This window comes from Colobus angolensis, unplaced genomic scaffold (assembly GCF_000951035.1).
Source record: "Colobus angolensis palliatus isolate OR3802 unplaced genomic scaffold, Cang.pa_1.0 Scaffold5, whole genome shotgun sequence".
NCBI lineage: Eukaryota > Metazoa > Chordata > Mammalia > Primates > Cercopithecidae > Colobus > Colobus angolensis.
This window is the reverse complement of record NW_012118487.1, coordinates 4,122,862-4,143,791: the sequence shown is the minus strand read 5'-3', so window position 1 is coordinate 4,143,791 and position 20,930 is coordinate 4,122,862. Positions and strand designations below refer to the sequence as shown.

Sequence of the window (20,930 nt, the reverse complement as noted above, 5' to 3'; positions counted from 1 at the left end):
GTGAGTCGAGATCACACCACTGCACTCCAGCCTGGGCGACAGAGCGAGACTCCGTCTCAAAAAAAAAGAAAAAAAGAAAAAAATCCAATAATCAGCAGTCTAGAAACTTGAATTTCAACCTTCTCCCACCAAGATGGCTCATATATGGCAGTAACAATCTAGATCTCTCCAGGAGTGAAGGGAGAGCCTGTGGTAGGCCCCGTGGTAGGCCCTAGAAAGTATCCACTGCTGCTTCTAGTTGCTGCTGTTGTTCCACTTGTGACTTAGTCTCAAAGACAACAGAAGAGCCAGGAGTATAAAGAAAGTGGTTGCAATCCACAAGGCTGTTCTGGAAAATGTGTACATCTTTTGAGCCATGAAGAGGGAGAGATCAGAGATCAGAAATGGATCCAGGTACAGACAAGACCTTTTTGGGAGCATCTCCGTTAGACGCCATTGTCATGACGGGTCTCATTTAGCTCCTTGTGGCTCCCATTCCAGCCCCTCCTCAGTATCCTCTATGCTGCTCTCTGGGTGCAATTTGTCTGGGGACAGGGGTACCCCCATGTCATGGCAGCAGCAAATAATGAGCATCCATTTTCTCTTTCCTTTCTGGAACCCTATACATGTTAGATCTTTTTGTATTGTTCTGTCTCTTAGGCACCGTTCCTTATTTTATTTTCCTCTCTGATCTTCAGAATGAATAATTTCTATTGCTTTACCTTCAAATTCACAGATACTTTCTTCTGTTATTTCTATTCTGATTTTTTTTTTGAGATGGAGTTTCGCTCTTGTCACCCAGGCTGGAGTACAGTGGCACGATCTTGGCTCACTGCAACCTCCGCCTCCTGGGCTCAAGCGATTCTCCTGCCTCTGCCTCCTGAGTGGCTGGGATTACAGGCACACGCCACCACGCCCAGCTAACTTTGTATTTTTAGTAGAGACAAGGTTTCCCCATGTTGGTAAGGCTGGTCTCGAACTCCCAACCCCAGGTGATCCACCTGCCTCTGCCTCCCAAAGTGCTGGGATTACAGGTGTGAGCCACCGCTCCCAGCCTCTATTCTGATCTTAAGGCTATTCGGCAAACATTTCATTTTAAATATCATATTTTCTTTTTTTTTTTTTTTTGAGACGGAGTCTCGCTCTGTCGCCCGGACTGGAGTGCAGTGGCTGGATCTCAGCTCACTGCAAGCTCCGCCTCCCGGGTTTACGCCATTCTCCTGCCTCAGCCTCCCGAGTAGCTGGGACTACAGGCGCCCGCCACCTCGCCCGGCTAGTTTTTGTATTTTTAGTAGAGACGGGGTTTCACCGTGTTAGCCAGGATGGTCTGGATCTCCTGACCTCGTGATCCGCCCGTCTCGGCCTCCCAAAGTGCTGGGATTACAGGCTTGAGCCACCGCGCCCGGCTGTTTTTTAAATATATTTTCAGTGTTAGCATTAACCTTTGGTTCTTTTTTATGGTTTCTTTTTCTCTTCTGTGATTTCCTACATTTTCATTCATTGAGTATATTTTCCTCTACATCCTTGGGCATAGTTATGGCAGTCGCTCTAAAATGTTTGTCTCCGATTCTAACATCTGGTTCATCCTGGAGTAACTGATTGACTTCGAGTCACATTTTCTTATTTTTTCGTATGCCTAGTAATTTTAGATTCTACCCTGGACACTTGGATGAACTCAAACATCTCCGTTCAGTTATTTAAGCCTCATATGGGCTGCTTGGGGTCTGTTCTGCACATGTGTAGTTTAGGTTCAGCAAGAGATTTGGGCAGTTTCTATATAGTCTTTAAGGCTCCTGCTTTGTGAATCTCTCTTTCTTGTGATTTCTCCTCTACTTCCCATTGCTGTGTGTTTGCATCCCTCCTCCTCACCTCTTTGGTGAGGGAGGGATTTCTACTGTAAGGTTATGGGAATAGGCTAAACAGGACACTAGACACTACACAGGTGAGATGGCAGTGTACTAGTCACGTATACTCACAGCCTAGCAGAGGAGAACACCTACTCCACACAGGGCCAGGTGGGGCCTGCACTTGGAAATAGAGAACAACCATGGCTGCAGGCTTTGTACTATTAAGAGGATGAGGTCGCTCCTGGTTCCTGAGGGAGGACGTGACTGGTGTGGATGAATAATTCCATAAGCTGTCAGGGAACTAAAACCCATGACTCAGGAATAAACAGGAAATGTGCCTGATCCTTGAGCTAAGGAGCAGAGTGTGGACAGGAACTTGTAGTTAGGCCATTCAAGGGCCTCCTGATTTTACCAGATATCAAGGCAACACATGGTATTAACTTTAGACCATATACTACCCTGTGGTTGTCCTGGACTCCAACCTCTGGCTCTTCAAGCCAGTAAGTCTGCAAGTTTGAAAGTCAGTCATTCTACATGGTACTGATGAGGGCCTGCCCCCAGGCTGAATGACATTCTTACACGATGAAACTCATGAACTGCTATTTCCTTCTTCCAAGTGTGGACTCCCGTCCAGAATTTGCCTTCTTTTTCCTGCTCTCCAGTGCCTTTTGGTAGGTTTTTAAATGCTGTTCAGAATGTATAGCCGTTATTTGCAAGAACACTGATCTGATAGGAGCTATCTGGCCATTACAGGAAGCAGAACCTTCAAAGTTCCTTCTTCATCTGGGCTGCTTAGAGTCTGCCCTGCACATGTGTAGTTCAGGTAAACTGCTTTGGACACAAGCAGCTTAACCATACAACTGAAGGAATTATCAGGTGTGACTAATTATAACAGGAATTGGCATGGAGTCTTTGGGATAATAACACATGAGAACATTATCCCATAGCTGAAATCCACAACTGGAGGGCTCATAAAAAATGACTGCATAAAACACTTAAATTTTGATTTAGTACAAATTTAGATTCCATACAAATAATTCATCAAACTTGAGTTGAGCTTGGAATATATCAGATAAAATCCAAGAAAAAAAGTTTTTTATTTTACAGTTTTTACATACAGCTAAAGTACATATGGGGAAAAATTATGGCTATCATTTGATACTGCAGTCCTATATCTCTTCTTAAATACCTACCATCTTTCATTAGCCTTGCTTGACTTTTACCAATTTTAATCTCTCTTTCATTCTGCCATCATTGCCAATTTGCTTTTATTTATCCTTATGCTCATAAGCATTTCCCTAACACGTATCATGTCCCTATAAAGACTACAAACGCCTTGTGGACAAAGACCAAAGCCTTGGTTTCGTGTAAACCTTGACACTGCAGATACGTATGTTGATTGTTCTTTTTCAGTGAATCCTATCAAGACTCAGATGGACAAACTGGGCTTTAAATCTCTTCAGTACCAGGTATATGGTTGTTTCCTTTGGTGATCCCAGAGGCCTCACAAGACTCAACAGCAGGCTATAGATTAACACATGGCTAAGATTTACGACAGCAAAGGATACAGAGCAAAAGCAACAGGAAAAGCTGTATCAGTGGAGTCCAGAGAGGTCCAGCGTAGGATTCTGTTGTCCTTTGTCTGCAGCTACACAGGAATTCTCTCTCTCTCAGCAAACTATAGACACCTGTGCAATGTCTCTGCCCACAGAAGCCCACTTGAGTCTCAGGGTCTAAGGCTTTTGTGGGAGGCTGTTCATGGATGCATACTCTGCTATGGAATTGGCTATGGCAACCAAAACTCAGGGGCCCAACAATAAAACCAGGTGCCTATTTATCAATCTTGGTGTTTGTGCAACACAACTTGGCGGGCCAGTATGGAATGATCCAATGCTCCAGGTGTATACAACAAAATCATCATCACTAACATAAGGAACACTCCCAGGATTGTAATCCAGGGGTTGGCCAAGGTCAAAGATGGTTCCCCTGGAGACATGCAAGGGGTAAGCAACCAGAACTGCTACAGTAACTTTTTTCCTCACAAGGCCCTGCGCATCCTTGCTTATCACCTAGTACTAATTCCGGGCTTACTAACAGGAATAATACAAAGCTAATTAAGTCTGGGCATGTGAGAAGATATTTAAACCTATTTTATTGCTAAATCATTCCCTCTAGTCTCTCTACGCTACCCAACATATTCTAGCCTCCAATTTCTATCCTGGTAGGTAACATTACATTTGCATTTTATTCCAGAAGGTGTATAAAGTTCTTTGTTTTTTTGTTTGTTTGTTTGTTTTCTTTTCTTTTTTTATATTTTTGAGATGGAGTCTCACTCTGTCACCAGGCTGGAGTGCAGTGGCACGATCTCGGCTCACTGCAACCTCCGCCTCCTGAGTTCAAGCAATTCCCCTGCCTCAGACTTTATGAAACAGGCAACATGTAGGGAGCAGTAGTTTATGCTGCTTAGAAGAGGAGGCCTGAGAAGGACAGAGCTCAAAGTTGTAAAATCTACAGGGTTCGTATCCTTGTATGATTTATATTTGTATCATTTCCCCCACAAACCTGTGCTACCTCCTGGATTTTCTGTTTCATACAGCCTTAACAAGATCCACCTGTGGTCCAAGCCAAAACCCTAGATGATACCTCTTCTCTCCCATCCTCTAAATACAGTCACTAAACCCAGTTGATATTACCTCCTAAAAATGCCCTGATCTATTTCCTTCTTTCCATATGACCTCATTTTCCTGTTAACTGCTCCTTTCTTGCTTCTCTTTCCCTCTCCCCAAGGCCATTATTCATTTCAGCAGGGTTCTCACTCTCATTCTTTCCTAGAAAGCCAATGCACCACATACTGAAGAATAATTTTCTGAAAAAGATGTCTTATGAAATGAGGTATTATTACCACTTATCTCTATTTTCGATTGTTTCCTGTATGTTATAGATCTACTAATATCTATTTTACTGGAAAACAAATTAATTACATCTCAAATTGAAAAAATATGTCCTTAGGATAGAATCAATTGCTTGGAGTTCTCTGAGCTGTGCAACAGAAATAATAAGAGCTGCTTCCTGTGCCTCATCCTCTCTTTGCTTTACGACGTCTGGACTCTTCTCCCAATCTTTCCCCTTTCTCAATTGCTATGTTCAGATTCCTCTTCATTAAATATTTCTGCCAAATTTCATTCCTACAGAAAAGACCACAGTCAAAAAATGCTTCCTTGGCTAGTTACTATTTCATCGGTCCCTTCTGAGGGTGCAGGCAGATGCTATAGGTGGTGTTAACATATAACATCTATCTAAATTTGAATTTTAAAACATCTGATTCATAAAAGTGATAAGAATTGTTCCATATGAACCTGAAATACTCAAGTGAGATCCTGCAAAAGTTGTTAAAGCTCTTAGCAGCAAGTTGAGGGCTATGCTGAATGAGAAAAGGGTTACCTCAAACTTCTCTTAAACTGCTAAAAATTTTCCACAAAAAATGTGTTTCTCAGCCAAACTGCCTAGATAATTCCTAAAGTGAGAAGTCTTCAGAAGCTTCAAATTTACCAATTGTGGTACTTCTTTGCTTCAATTTGTGCAATAATTTATGTGCTATGTGCTGTTAGAATGCTGGTATACTAAGACCAGACATGACTAATAAGAAAAGTAAAAAAAATTATAAAAGTGAACTAAATCCAAATATTTGGTGTATCTACTTATCTACTCTTTTCCTGGTACATAATATTACATTTGCATTTTGTTATTGCAGAAAGTGCATAAAGTTCTTTCTTTCTTTTTTGAGACAGAGTCTCGCTCTGTCGCCAGGCCGGAGTGCAATGGCGTGATCTCAGCTCACTGCAATCTCTGCCTCCCGGGTTCTAACGATCCCCCCGCCTCAGCCTTCCAAATAGCTGGGGCTACAGGCACGCGCACATCACACAATTTTTTGTATTTTTTTTTAGTAGAGATAGGGTTTCACCATGTTGGCCAGGATTGTCTCGATCTCCTGACCTCGTGATCCACCTGCCTTGGCCTCCCAAAGTGCTGGGATTACAGGCATGAGCCACTGCACCCGCCCAGTTCTTTGTTTCTTTTATATTTTAGATGAAGCATAAATTTTTGTTAAAATAATACATATACCAAAAAATGAAAAACAAATGTGCAAAAGGATAAATGAAGCCTCTAGATATTGCTGGACTATTTTTCCAGAGATATTTAATCTGAATACAAAGTTAACATTGTTTAGGATATCCTAAATGTAATATCATATAAGGAAGTCACTTGGCTTTTTGAAATTATATTTTAATGAACATGCCAATTATCAGTCAAAGACTAAGTTAGATATGCTATTGCTCTAACCCTGTATTACAACTATACACACACACACACACACACACACGTACATACACACATACATACACACACAAATACACACATATATACACATGCGCATGCACACGCGCGCGCGCACACACACACATATATATATATATATTTTTTTTCTTTGAGTCGGAGTCTCACTCTGTCACTCAGGCTGGAGTGCAGTGGCGCGTTCTCAACTCACTGCAAGCTCTACCTCGTGGGCTCAAGCAATTCTCCTGCTTTAGCCTCCTGAGTAGCTGGGATTATAGGTACCTGCTACTGCACCCAGCTAATTTTTGTATTTTAGTAGAGGTGACGTTTCGTCATATTGGCCAGGCTGGTCTCAAACTCCTGACCTCAAGTGATCTGCCTGCCTTGGCCTACCAAAGTGCTGGGATTACAGGCACGAACCACTGCACCTGGCCAGCAACTATATTTTTTTGTCATTCAAAAATAGTATCACAAATAGTCTCCATAAATAAAATTTAAATATTTCAGCCCCTAAATTTTAATTTTAATGTTCTACCATCATCAGTAAGGGCTCAAATAATCATTTCTTTTTCTGATTCTTCTATTTCCCCTTAATACAGAGCTTTTTAGCTTCTAATACTTCCCATAAAATTTTCCCCCCATCTTTTATATCTTTGTTTTTAATCTAATTCTAGTACTTACTTTAGCCAGATACCAGAAGAAAATATGTGTTCTGTCACTTCAGGCACTTTCTCAAAGTCTTTTCCCTGAAGATATCATTTCTGTGATGAAAAGATGTTGTACTAAAATATCTGCAATGTACACTACAGTTAGAATAAGAAAATGAAAGTACATCTAGACTGCAGTTAATGAACACAACCTATGTTTTCTCAAGGTAACAATAGAGAAAAAGAAATAAAATAAGATAAATTATTTGTATTAAATGAATATTCTTGTTTTCAGAATTTCAGTCTCATTTTGTAGAACTGGCACATCTAAAATTACCTGATTTAGCAAAATAAGATTTAAATACAACTTTCCAGAAACATATATATTGTGTAAAGTGAGATATACTGGTTTCATGCATAAAACAGTCAGAGAATGTCAATTTATGGAAATAAATAATTTTTAAAAATCTGTTACCCTTACCAGGCGTGGTGGCTCACACCTGTAATCCCAGCACTTTGGGAGGCTGAGGTGGGCAGATCACGAGGTCAAGAGACTGAGACCATCCTGCCCAACAAGGTGAAAGCCCGTCTCTATTAAAAAATGCAAAAATTAGTGGGGCATGGTGGTGCGCGCTTGTAGTCCCAGCTACTCGGGAGGCTGAGGCAGGAGTATCACTTGAACCCAGGAGGCAGAGGTTGCAGTGAGTCGAGATCACACCACTGCACTCCAGCCTGGCGATGGAGCGAGGCTCATCTCAAAAAAAAAAAAAAAAAACTGTTACCCCATGAAAGATAATCAATACTTACCAAATGTTGGATTAAATTAACCATGCTAAGAGCAATTAATGTAACAATAGCTCCAATAAGACCTCATTAAATAATCAAGCACTTCAAATAAATGATAGATTTAGCAAAAAGCACCTAGCTGATAGCATTAGTTTCATTTTTAAAAGACCATTCTTTAGCTAGCGCTGAAGGCATAAGGCATTGATCCTTTAAAATAAGTCTAAAGGATACACAGTTTCTAGTACTTTTGACTGGGTGGTTACTTGAAACATTATTCTTCAGGAAATTCTAATTTTCCTTCAGAGGAGATGTTAAATTTGCTGCAAGACGTCACAGAAAAATATTTTATGATATCTGAGTTCTTGATTTTTTCCCATGGGCCCGATTCTCCCTTCAATAATTGTCAGCCAGAAAAAAAGATAATTATTTGTTTAACTCTTAAACTTTTAGGTCTATACGTATTTTATGGATTGTTGTATGACACTGGGCAAGCTAACTTCTCTGGGTCCCAATATTATCACCTGTAGAAAAGCTGGGTGATCTGTAACAGTGATCTCCATCCTCTTCCCCGTCCCTGCATAGAGGATGGTTAGGATACACTACCATCCGCACGCAGCACTGGCTCCTCCAGCTACCCAGTTGGACTGCCTGTTGCCTGCTCTTCCTTCCTTTGGAGAAATCGTTGATCTAAGATAACTTCAGCATTAAAAAATTACGAGTCTAGAGTGATCATGAGATTGAAAACAAACATCTGAAATCATGCAAACTTGAGATGCATTTTCTTTTTGAGACAGGGTCTCACTCCGTTGTCCAGGCTGGAGTGCAGTGGTACGATCCTAGCTCACTGCAGCCTCAAACTCATGGGCTCAAGGGATCCTCCTGCCTCAGCCTCCCAAGTGGCTGAGACTATAGGTGCACACCACTGCACCCAGCTAATTTTTTAATTTTTTGCAGAGACAGGATCTCTCTGTGCTACTCAAGCTGTTCTCACGTTCCTGTTCTCAAGTGATCCTCCTACCTTGGCCTCCCAAAGTCTGGGGTTATAGGTGAGCCACAAGGCCAGGACTTTTTTTTTTTTTTTTAAATAAAAACATCTTTTTTGTAAGGTTCTTAGTAAAAATTATAATAATAATAATACATATAAAGGAAAGGTGAAGGCTATGCTACCACAACTTTCAATACATTCCCTTCCTGCCACTCACTTCCATTTGATGAAATTAATAGGAAAATTGCTGTACAACAAAGAGTAGCATCTGAAAGGCACTGTGCCAACCTTTACCTCACACTTTCACAGACCGGAAGAGTTCAAGCCTTTAGTTTAGACATGGTTTGGCTACTCTCAGACGCTAGGCAACTGTTGGGTTTACTGATTACCTGCAAAAACATTTTTGGGTAACACAGCTCATTAAGAAAAAGGGATATCTACAAAGACATAATGTGTCATTTTTATGGATCTAGCTATTGTTATTTGCATAAGTTGAGTAATTTATATGTACTATATCAACTATTAAATTTTGGACAAATTTTTAGGTTTCATCAGCAAAATCAGACCAAAATTTCAATTTTGAACAAAGCATAAATCTCTCTTCTCTAAATTAAAAACCCTTTCCCCTGCTTTTAGAAAACATAATTGCATAATTCAAACTCCTTCAATACTGTGACCTAGTTCCCCCTCTTGATGTTATAAAGGGCTCATGTAACTATGGTAACTAGCTAGGGAAAACTGAATGTTTTTCTGGTCAGCAATATGCAAAGTATACCATATGTGCTATTTTTTCTCCTTGGGATAGCTAAGGGGATAGTATGTTTGCCTTTTTTCTTGGTTATGAAAATATGAGATCTTATTATACCAAATTTCCTCTTCACTACAGTCCCAGTCATTCACACAGTCCCTTCGTTAAAATGTTTTAGGATCATGTTTTGCTTTTAGCAGTCATCCTAAATGCTGACTAGTACTATAATGGAAAGCAGTAGGATTGACTGTATACACCAGTTAAATCTGTGTGGTCTATCACATTAATTCCACGTACAGGGTGATATTGTTCAGATTTCTAATATTCCTTCTAGAGAATCTGATATTTTCTTAACTTTGTCCTTTTTTTTTTTTTTAAATGAGACAGAGTTTCGCTTTTGCTGCCCAGGCTAGAGTGCAATGGTGTGATCTCGGCTCACTGCAACCTCTGCCTCCTGGGTTCAAACGAGTAGCTGGGATTACAAGCACATGCCACCACGTCTGGCTAATTTTTGTATTTTTAGTAGAGACGGGGTTTCTTTTTTTTTTTTTGAGACGGAGTCTCGCTCTGTCACCCAGGCTGGAGTGCTGTGGCCGGATCTCAGCTCACTGCAAGCTCCGCCTCCCGGGTTCATGCCATTCTCCTGCCTCAGCCTCCCAGGTAGCTGGGACTACAGGCGCCCGCCACCTCGCCCAGCTACTTTTTTTGTAGCTTTTAATAGAGACGGGGTTTCACCGTGTTAGCCAGGATGGTCTCGATCTCCTGACCTCGTGATCCGCCCGTCTCGGCCTCCCAAAGTGCTGGGATTACAGGCTTGAGCCACCGCGCCCGGCCGAGACGGGGTTTCATCATATTGGTCAGGCTGGTCTCGAACTCCTGGCCTCAGGAGATCTGCCCACCTCGGCCTCCCAAAGTGCTGGGATTAACAGGCATGAGCCACCACACCTGGCCTAACTTTGGCCTTCAATCCCAGCCAAAGTGTTTTCTTAAAGCAAAAGAACTGCTAAAATGGAATTACATCTTGGAGTATATTTAGATATTGAGAATTAACTCCAGTTTGTAGTGACTTTTATATATCTTCTTTTTATCTCTATTTAAATTTTTTCTACAATAGCATTACTTATGTAATAAAGTAATCAAAAATGCTTTAAAACTGAGTTCAGTGGAGATGCAAACTATTCGTGTTTTTTTTTTTTTTTTTTGAGACGGAGTCTCGCTGTCGCCCAGGCTGGAGTGCAGTGGCGTGATGGCGGCTCATTGACCTCCGCCTCCTGGGTTCACGTCATTCTCCTGCCTCAGACGCCCCAGTAGCTGGAACTAGAGGCGCCCGTCACTACACTCGGTTAATTTTTTGCATTTTTAGTGGAGACGGGGTTTCACCATGTTAGCCAGGATGGTCTCGATCTCCTGAACTCATGATCCGCCCGCCTCGGCCTCCCAAAGTGCTGGGATTACAGGACTATTAGGGTTTTTTTAGTTGCTTTTTGTACTAATGAATTGATGTAAAGTTTTAGGGTTTTTCACTATAATTTAAGATGCTTCACTGGACCTTCCAGAACAAATTACACTCTAATGCAGACTCCTAGATTATTAAGGATTTATTTATTTGCATCAGGTACAATTACATTTCTTACAACACGCTATCAATTGGTGACTTTTTCATATGAGGATTTCTTCTTGAATTTCTCCATATTTAAAGCAGTGATTTTAAACTACTTGAATATCTTCCTCAGAAAAACATTGCTCTCTGCTTCACTGAATTAAACAGGGAATTAACCGCCTCTTACTGGTTTGGAAAAGACCTCATTAACCAAATAAAATGCATGGGATTTGTTGGATCCTGTTAAACCAAATGCAAAAGATTTAATGAGACAACAGGAAAATTTGAATTGTGTAGTTATCAAATGACAGTAAGAAAATTTGGGGAGATAGAATAAATGGTATTATGGATATGTTTAAAAAACTGTTATCTTGGCCGGGCACAGTGGCTCACGCCTGTAATCCCAGCACTCTGGGAGGCTGAGGCGGGCAGATCACTGGAGGTCAGGAGTTCGACACTGGCCTGATCAACATGGTAAAACCCTGTCTCTACTAAAAATACAAAAATTAGCTGGGCATGGTGGCACACGCCAGTAATCTCAGCTACTTGGGAGGCTGAGGCAGGAGAATCACTTGAACCTGGGAGGCGGAGGTTGGAATGAGCCAAGATCGCCCCATTGCACTCCAGCCTGGGGGACAAAAGCAAATTTCCGTCTCAAAAACAAGCAAACAAAAAACAACTGTTATATTTTACCTATTCATATTTAAAGTATTTACAGATAAAATGATAAAAATCCAGCAAGAGTGAGGGAGTGTGAAGGGATATAGATTAAATAATCTTAGCCATATGTTGCTAAATGTTGAAGCTGGGTAAACAGTATATGAGGATTTATTGTACTCTTACTTTTGCCTTTGAAAATTTCCATAAAAGTTTAAAAATATTAAAAAGTAGAAAAAAGAAAAGGAATTCATTTATTTGGTCTGACTCAAACAGAAGCTGAATTTTCTCAGCAGTCTTCGTTAGGAATCTTTCACAATTACTTGCCAGTTTGTTTTCAATCAGTTTGAAGTTGTTGCTCTCCCCGAGAGACAGGTACCGAGGCACACACAGTCCCTGCCAGGGACCTCTTAAAGTCACTGACTTAGAAATTCAAGGTAATCCCAGACTAATTTAGGGAGATCAGTTACTTTTTTTTTTTTTTTTAGGGTTGCTTTGTGGTAGATAATACACTGTGGAGCAAAGAAAATGCCGTTTTGCTTTATTCACAGGATTAAATACCACAAATTAATTTCTAGTTGCTGAGAACGGGAGATTTTAAATTTTGCATTTAGAAGACAAGAAATTCAATCTGAAGAGGCCCCATGTTTCCAGTTAAGTGACCATTCAGAAGGGAAGGACAGTGCTCAATAATCAAGGTCAAGGGTTTAGGGATTGCGGCGATTTTTTTTTTTTCCCACTGAAGTGTTCTCCCCACACAGGCTGCTTTCGCAGGGTGGCAGAAGAATAAGTCTTCGATTAACCTTTTAAAATAAATATGGCAAGAAAAGCATGTCTAAAATAATTCATACATATACATATATTATCATACTACAGTGTTTTACAGTTTTAGACCAGTACCAGCTAAAATATTCTTTGGATTTTTTGGCTTTTTTCCAGCCTGTTCAACAGAATTGTAAACGGTGAAAATAATGCTATAAAATGTCTCCCATCCCATGCTCATCCCTCCTATCACCTTGCTCTGTTCCTGGAGTGCTCTAGGTATTCTGCATTTGCCTTTTTCCCCTTCTCGTTTCTAAACACTTCTCTTCTCTACCTGCAGATCACTTATCAGACTGAATAAAATCCATTGGTACATTCGGTGTCTGACCTGTAACAAGGCACCCCACATTATTTTGGGCCTTTGATAAAGACCATCTTATTCAAATTTGTGAGAAAACAAAAATAGTAGAGTTCAAGTAAAAACCAGTAAAATTCAGTTCTTCACAGTGGCCGTTTTTTGACGAGAACCGGCCGAAAGGTTTAAAGAACAGTAAAATCCCCAAATGTTCTCAGAAATACTATACATTGTATTGTCTGGGTTGACTTAATACTGGCCCAAACCTCAGTGTCCTAGGATAATAACCCAAGACGATTTCCCAGTCCTTTGAAATAGCTGACGTCCTATGAAGTCAAATTGCCTGGAGTGCTTTATTTTGGTTTGAAATTTAAAAGTTCCTCTAGATAAAGATCTAGATTTCTCTTTGCAAGTCAAAAGCTAGTTACTATTAACAGCTGTTTCAAAAGTGCTCTAAATAGGTCACCATTCAGGTGTACCAACGCTGCAAACTGGATCTAAGAAGATCCAAATTTGTCACCACTCACATTTTCTTTTTAACTCAAAGGTAGTACTCACAATAGGGCTTGTTTACATAGGCATTCCATTAAAATTCTCCATGCATTCATTCTATTTGCACCCATTTCTTTCAAAAAAGTCCATCTGTAATTAAAATCAGTTCCTCTGCTTGGCATCTCGTTTACACTACACCGAAATTAAACCCCACTAGGAGATCACGTAGATTACGGGGCCGAGGGCCCGCCCGCTGACTAGGTTTTTACTCGCGTCTACATGCCCCAGGTCTCCTCTGATTGTAGTCCTGGGGCAGGACCGAGCAAGTCCCGTAAAGCTGGCGTGTGCCCCACTCCGCCAGGAAGCCCCGCCGACGTCCTGCGTTTAAATGTTCTGACACACCCCAAACGCAGTTGTTTTTAAAGGCTGTCTGTGGGACCTATGCGTTGGCAGGCAGATGCCGTCCCGCATCCCTTCCCCCTAAATGACAAAGAAGATTCCAGCGCAGGGGAAGGGCCACGAAACCCGCAGGGCACACGACGCCGGGGGCCGGAGGAAGCACCGCCTACCTCCCCGAACAGCCCGCGGTGCCGGACGAGCCCGAGAGCCCGGCAGGAGGCGGGCGGCAGCCCCAGGCGAGCTCGGAGGCGGCGGGAACGCCTTGCCGCGCATGCCGGGAGCCGCCCGCCGCCCGCCGGGACGCGCAGTCCTGCAGGCCTCGCTCCGGGTCGTCCGAAAAGGAACCGCCTGCTGCTCCTTTGCAGGCTCGCGAGGAGCCGCACTCGGACCGCCGGATGGGTGAAAAACCGGTGTGGCCGGGCGGAGCTGCCCCTCCCTGCGGGGAGGGCGGCCGGAAGGACCGAGCCGCCTCCCCTGCCGGGTCCCATTCAGACGCGGGGCGCAGAGACTGGCTCCCCAGGCTTCCCCTTTAAGGGGGGCGGGGCGCGGCCTGCCGTTTGGCCGCCCCCGACACCCTCCCCCCTAGCCCGGAGCCGGCAGACCAATCGCCCGGGCGGCAAAGCGAAGGCGGGAGAATGCGAACCCTCCGGTAGGCGGTAGGGGCGGGCCCCGGCCTTATTCGGATTGAGCGCTGCGCAGGCGCAGAGGCGGCCGCGGGCGGAGGGGCGGGGGCAGGCCAGCGGGAGGCTCCCCGTCAGGCACGGAGGGTGACTGGGGACAGGCAGGCGGCGACGGGCTTGTCATGGGGATCCGGGCTGCGAGACGGCACTGGTAGCATCTGGGGACTCCGAGGGGGACAGGAAGTGTCAGCGTCCGGGACCCCGGCGCCGGCCCCGCCGAGGGTATCCCCACTGCTCCGGTCCTGGAGCGGGAGGGGAGAAAGGAGGGAGCCCCAGTTTCGCCCCGCCCCTGGGCTGGTGCTGCGGGGGCGGGGAGTGAGGGCTGCTCTGAGGGGAGTGGAGATCGGGGAGCGCGGCCGTGCCCTCTCGAGCGGCTGCGGGGTCCCCGCGGCGCTGGGCTGCTGAGCTGAGGGACCGCGGCGGCCGCGGCCGGTGCATGTGCGGCTGCTGGATGCGGAGGCGGCGGCGACGGCGCGGATCGGCAGGATGTTAGGGCAGCAGCAGCAGCAACTGTACTCGTCGGCCGCGCTCCTGACCGGGGAGCGGAGCCGGCTGCTCACCTGCTACGTGCAGGACTACCTTGAGTGCGTGGAGTCGCTGCCCCACGACATGCAGAGGAACGTGTCTGTGCTGCGAGAGCTGGACAACAAATATCAAGGTAGGGGCCGCGGGGCTGCCGGCCTCGGGAGCCGGTGGCAGGGAGCCTGCCGGGGCAGTGCCACCTTCCCTTTCTCCCGTGACAGTCTCCCCGAGCGCACCGAGGGTCTGCCGAGCGGGACGGGGAGGACTGGAGACTGGGTTCGCGGCCCTCCTTGCCCCGCGATGGGCGAGTACTTCTCTGGGGTCCCCGGAGTGGGGGTGGGGGCTGTTCGTCAGCCCCCGCTGCAGACCCAGCGGCTGCAGCTGCCGCGGAGGGGAATCAGCCATTTTAAGCAGCAAGCATTTGTTCAGGCGCTCGCCCGCCCCGTGCCGCAGACCCTGCCGCCCCGGCCCAGGACTGCAGCCGGGCAAGGGCCGGAGGGAGTGAGCGGCCGGGCTCCCGCTGGTCTGCGGGTCGCACTTCCCCACCTCACTCGCCCCCACCCCGGAGTGCGGGTGCTTTGGAACGTGCTGGGGGAAGGGGGCGAGAGGCCGCGGAGGCAGACGGAGGGGGCCTTCCTCCGCGCTCCTGCCCCGGCCCGGAGGAGAGCAGTCCGTTCCGCTCTCTTGCCCCGGGAAAGTTCTCGGCCGCCCGGAGCCGCAGCCCTAGCCCAGCTCTTTCGGCAAAATGGTTAAGAGGGGAGGGGTCCCCCGCGGGAGAGGAAGAGAGGGGCGTGTGTGGCGGGGAGGGCCCCCGCGTCGGGGGCGGGGCCTGCGGGTGTGACGTGGGGCGTGGGAGGGGCGCGGCGCGCGTTCCCGCGGGCCTGGAAAATGGCTGGTCGCGAGAGGGGCGGCGGCGAGCCGGCTGCTGGGGAGGGAGTCGAGGCTGTGCGGGGGGGTTGGTTCGGCCCCAGCTGAGTCCGAGTCGGGGTTTGCAGCATGTTTTGCGGTGATGTTTCCAATCTCTTTCCCAACCAATGGATCAGGACGGAGATTAGCAGCTCGGAGGGTCTCGGATCCTGGCTCCGCGTAGGTTCCGGGACATGTGTCACTTCCGGGCTTCAGGAGGAAGTGGGTTGGTTGACTGGGCAACCGCCTGGCGTCCTCGAGCCCCACCTTCTCCGACTTTTAAGTGTTAAGGCGAAACCACCCTTTGCGGGCCAACCTGGGACAGAATCGACCTTCCTTACAGTGTTACCACCTACTATCGGTGGTGCTACTAGGAGGGCAGTTTAAAAGGGGAAATGTGTTGCGCTTAATAACCTTGAATCGAGGAACATACCTTGAACATAGTATGGAAACAGCCATATGAACTTTAAAGATAATTTTCTGGACCCATTCTCTGTTTTTGTAAACACGTCAGTAATCCTATAGTTTAAAAGTCTCTAAAGGAATCCACTTCTTGGGTGACATAAGTGTCTCTGATTTTTTTTTAGTTGATAAATTTGTGTTTTCTGAATCCATGGGATTCATAGGACTGATCCGTGTTTGGGGGAGGGGGGAGCGGGGGAGGAAATTCAAACTGATGCGCTGGGTCCAGACCATTATATAAATATTTCTTTTACAGATTAGAAAGAGTTTAAGTAACTCGTCCAGTTAATTAGATGTAGAATATTTGGTTCCAGCTCCTGCAACTTTAGATGCATATCCTTGTTTTCAAACAATTTAAATTTTAATAAAAACTGTCCAAGGGGATTTCTACAGATACGAAGCACAAACATGAATGGTAACCTAAAAATGATACGTGCTTAATAATTGTATATTGAACCTTTCTAGCTTTTCAGATAACTCTAAAGTTTGTAAAGTTTGCAGTTGCTGTTGTTGTTGTTGTTGTTGTTGTTGTTGTTTCAGACAGTCTTGCTCTGTCCCCTAGGCTGGAGTATAGTGGCTGGATCTTGGCTCACTGCAACCTCTGCCTCCCGGGTTCAAACAATTCTCCTGCCTCAGCCTCCCGAGTAGCTGGGATTACAGGCACCTGCCATCACGCCTGGCTAAGTTTTGTATTTTTAGTAGATACGGAGTTTCACCATGTTGGCCAGGCTGGTCTTGAACTCCTGACCTCAGGTGATCCGCCCGCCTTTGCCCCACAAAGTGCTGGGATTACAGGCGTGAGCCACTGCACCCAGCAAGCTTGCAGGTTTTTACATTTCTTTGAAGACACATGTTTCCTTTCACAAGAGTTAAGCTATTTGAAGTTAGTAAGGGATACTATAATTTGTTGACAGGGAAATCTGCTTTCGGATCATCTATAATTGTGATGTATTAATAGCTCTGGTAAGATTAGTAATATAGTAGGCCTTACAAGACTAAGAGATTATAAAAATTCTTAGCTCTATGAAGATTGTGATTAATGATTAAAAACTCATCCAGTTTTCACTCTCTGCGCATGGTTACTGAGCTCAACTTTCACAGTTTTATATTTATATATATTTTGTGTTTCGGGTTCAGATTTCATGTTTTTTATTTCTTCACTAGAGCTTAAGTCTTTTCTGGTTTTGGATCTAATATTTCTAGCAATATTTAGTGATAAAATTATATAGGCAGTCAAATAAATTTCTCTGTCACCTACTTGAGACACTTTCAGAACTGCTGAAAACCTTATAAAGATGAGAAATAAAGAAGAAAACAATTTCACAATTGAAGTACTAATTATGGGATAGGATTATTAGAGAACCTTTATTTTTGTTCTAGTGTTCTCACTCATTTCTTCGATAAATAACAACCTTCAAACTAAAATTTGATACTTAATTTCAAGTGCCTTTCATATAGTTTATAGAAAGTGCTTACACTGCTAGGTCAGACATACAGATCTGGCACAGTTGAAAGTCTGGGGTTCGGCCGGGCACGGTGGCTCACGCCTGTAATCCCAGCACTTTGGGAGGCCGAGGCGGGTGGATCACAAGGTCAGGAGATCGAGACCACGGTGAAACTCCGTCTCTACTAAAAATACAAAAAAATTAGCCAGGCGCGGTGGCGGGCGCCTGTAGTCCCAGCTACTCTGGAGGCTGAGGCAGGAGAATGGCGTGAACCCGGGAGGCGGAGCTTGCAGTGAGCCGTGAGCGCCACTGCACTCTAGCCTGGGTGACAGAGCGAGACTCCGTCTCAAAAAAAAAAAAAATAAAGTCTGGGGTTCGTATCTCTTGAGTTGCAGTTTTTTTCACAAGCAGAAGTGATGGCTTCCTCATGGGGTTGCTGTGGAGATTAACTGAGAAAATCTTTACCACATAGAAGGGGCTGAGTAAATGTTAAATTTCTTGTCTTTCATTATATAAAAAGGTGTCTTAAAAATTATTTTATCTCATCTATCAGTGTGCTGGTGTGATATATACTGTAATTATCCTCTAACACCTGATTATTAGGTACAGAATATTTGAAATGAGGTTTGCCTCTTTTTTTTTTAATCCTCAATTTTTTTATGGGTCTGAGGGAACCAGTTTCCTTATTTTTCCTGTAGGGAAATTAGGTTCTTAAGAAATCTGCTTAGATGCCTAGCTAAGCAAATGGAATAGACATGAACTTTGTTCAGTAATATGCTATGCGGGCATAAGTGCTCTTAATCATGTGGTGGCACTTTGTTATGTATTCCAGGTTAGACAGTTGTACATCAAGTATGAGTACCTGTGATTTCCAGGGAGAAGCTAATTAATGAGTTCTGTTGAATATTTGCTTTTGTGTGCCTTACTTGCAGACAGCCCCAATGTATATATTTACTTGTCCAACATTTCTGTTTTTAATAATTATAATATTGGAATATAAAACTGGTATGCCATGTGGTATGAAAAATACCATGGGGACAGAACTCTTTGAGATAGCATTACATCTTGTAAGAATAAGAAACAAAACAATTTTGAACAAAACTAATCTTAAGTAAATTTTTGGTGACATATGAAATTATATTTTCAGATTTTTGGATACCTTCTAGTGAGTCAGCTATTTTTATTTTATTTAAGTAAGTGTATTCCACGTGCCCTGCAACTAAATCAGCAGTTCAGAAAGCTTAGAACCAACTACTGATTTATCTACAAAGGCAGAATGATCCAGTGCTGACTTTATTATAATTTTGTTAGTGGTTTGGTCAGTTGATGCCAGAACCAGAATCTACTCTGGAAATAGTTTTACCCTGGAAATAGTTTCATTTTCAGAATTTCCCATGTGAGGCTAAAATAGAGCCATTAAAACTAAGATGATGGGAAGCTAAGAGTTGTTTATGCCTTCTTTGTTAAGAATGTATGATGTGAAAGTGAAGCTGTAGTGTCTCCGGAGTCATGTCACAAGTCATACATTTGACTGTAAATCCTGTAAACACATTTGGGCAGTAATCTGTAGCCTAGTCCTGTAACCTTTTCAAGTTTTAGAGCTGGACCTCAGCCTGCAAAATTTATATATAGGGCTGTTTTGAAGGTGTTACAGCACTTAGTAGACTAAAGTGGCATACAGTGTTCTTGCCCATTAGAAATACTTTTGATCATTAGCCAAACATCTCTTATCCTTTTTTTTTTTGGAGATAGAGTTTTGCTCTGTCGCCCAGGCTGGCGTGCGATGGTGTGATCTCAGCTCACTGCAAACTCCACCTTCTGGGTTCAAGCAGTTCTCTGCCCCAGCCTCCCGAGTAGCTGGAATGATTAGGGGCAACTGCCACCATGCCTGGCTAATTTTTGTATTTTTGGTAGAGACAGGGTTTCACCATCTTGGCCAGGTTGGTCTTGAACTCCTGACCTCAGGTGATCCACCTGCGTCAGCCTCTCAAAGTGCAGGGATTACAGGCGTGAGCTACCGCGCCCGGCCTCTTATCCTTTTTAATATAGATTAATGAGTATTAGTTTTGTGTTCTTTCTTTTCATTACTTTACTTCTAAATATACTTTCATATTAGATAATGTGGTCTTTGTATGAAATAGTTTTTAATGTATACGTACCAAAGAGGAGTATGGTTTCATGGTTTGAGTTCTAACTTCAATTCTGTAAAAAATAACTAACTTGGAAATGTTATGCCTGCTAACACATGATAATGTTCTCATTCTTTTCCTTTTTTAGAAACGTTAAAGGAAATTGATGATGTCTATGAAAAATATAAGAAAGAAGATGATTTAAACCAAAAGAAACGTCTACAGCAGCTTCTCCAGAGAGCACTAATTAATAGTCAAGAATTGGGAGATGAAAAAATCCAGATTGTTACACAAATGCTCGAATTGGTAGAAAATCGGGCAAGACAAATGGAGTTACATTCGCAGTGTTTCCAAGATCCTGCTGAAAGTGAACGGTCCTCAGATAAAGCAAAGATGGATTCTAGCCAACCAGAAAGATCTTCAAGAAGACCCCGCAGACAGCGGACCAGTGAAAGCCGTGATTTATGTCATATGGCAAATGGGATTGAAGACTGTGATGATCAGCCACCTAAAGAAAAGAAATCCAAGTCAGCAAAGAAGAAGAAACGCTCCAAGGCCAAGCAGGAAAGGGAAGCTTCACCTGTTGAGTTTGCAATAGATCCTAACGAACCTACATACTGCTTATGCAACCAAGTGTCTTATGGGGAGATGATAGGATGTGACAATGAACAGTGTCCAATTGAATGGTTTCACTTTTCATGCGTTTCACTCACCTATAAACCAAAGGGGAAATGGTATTGCCCAAAGTGCAGGGGAGACAATGAGAAAACCATGGACAAAAGTACTGAAAAGACAAAAAAGGATAGAAGGTCGAGGTAGTAAAGGCCATCCACATTTTAAAGGGTTGTTTGTCTTTTATATAATTCGTTTACTTTCAGAAAATGTTTTAGGGTAAATGCATAAGACTATGCAATAATTTTTAATCATTAGTATTAATGGTGTATTAAAAGTTGTTGTACTTTGTCTGTGACCTTAATTTTCTGCACTGCATTACCAAATATTTCCAACCAGGTAGTCTTCAGATCACCTGATGAAACGAGCAGGGAGCAGGAAGAGGGTGGTGTAAACAAACATTTCACAAACCATGCCTATTTCATTTTCACTTAAAACTGCAATGCTATTTTTTGGGTAAACACAAAAGTTTCACTAGCATTTTAGTTATACATGCTTAAACCATTTGAGCTGTAGTGGGAT

At 43.8% G+C, this 20,930-nt stretch overlaps 2 protein-coding genes across 2 annotated transcripts; one reads left to right on the top strand and one right to left on the bottom strand.

Annotated features, from left to right (window-relative positions):
• Window positions 1-3,955: 3,955 nt before the first annotated feature.
• Window positions 3,956-14,128, bottom strand: LOC105524352. Its single transcript, XM_011959563.1, has 3 exons — window positions 13,763-14,128; window positions 6,843-6,952; window positions 3,956-4,303 (listed from the first exon to the last, which is right to left on the bottom strand). Exons 1-2 carry the CDS (start codon window positions 14,078-14,080, stop codon window positions 6,944-6,946), a joined length of 327 nt encoding a protein of 108 aa, XP_011814953.1. The 5' UTR covers window positions 14,081-14,128; the 3' UTR covers window positions 3,956-4,303; window positions 6,843-6,943.
• A 173-nt stretch (window positions 14,129-14,301) lies between these two features.
• Window positions 14,302-20,706, top strand: ING2 (inhibitor of growth family, member 2). The gene is made up of 2 exons (XM_011959561.1): window positions 14,302-14,930; window positions 19,885-20,706. The coding sequence occupies exons 1-2, from the start codon at window positions 14,759-14,761 to the stop codon at window positions 20,553-20,555; spliced, it is 843 nt and encodes a 280-aa protein (XP_011814951.1). The 5' UTR covers window positions 14,302-14,758; the 3' UTR covers window positions 20,556-20,706.
• Window positions 20,707-20,930: the final 224 nt, after the last annotated feature.

Excerpts from the sequence above, each read along its gene's own strand:
- LOC105524352 (XM_011959563.1), bottom strand. The coding sequence starts at position 14,080 with ATGGGACCCGGCAGGGGAGGCGGCTCGGTCCTTCCGGCCGCCCTCCCC.
- ING2 (XM_011959561.1), top strand. The coding sequence starts at position 14,759 with ATGTTAGGGCAGCAGCAGCAGCAACTGTACTCGTCGGCCGCGCTCCTG. Across the intron at positions 14,931-19,884 it reads GCTGGACAACAAATATCAAG|AAACGTTAAAGGAAATTGAT; the intron begins GTAGGGGCCGCG and ends TTCCTTTTTTAG.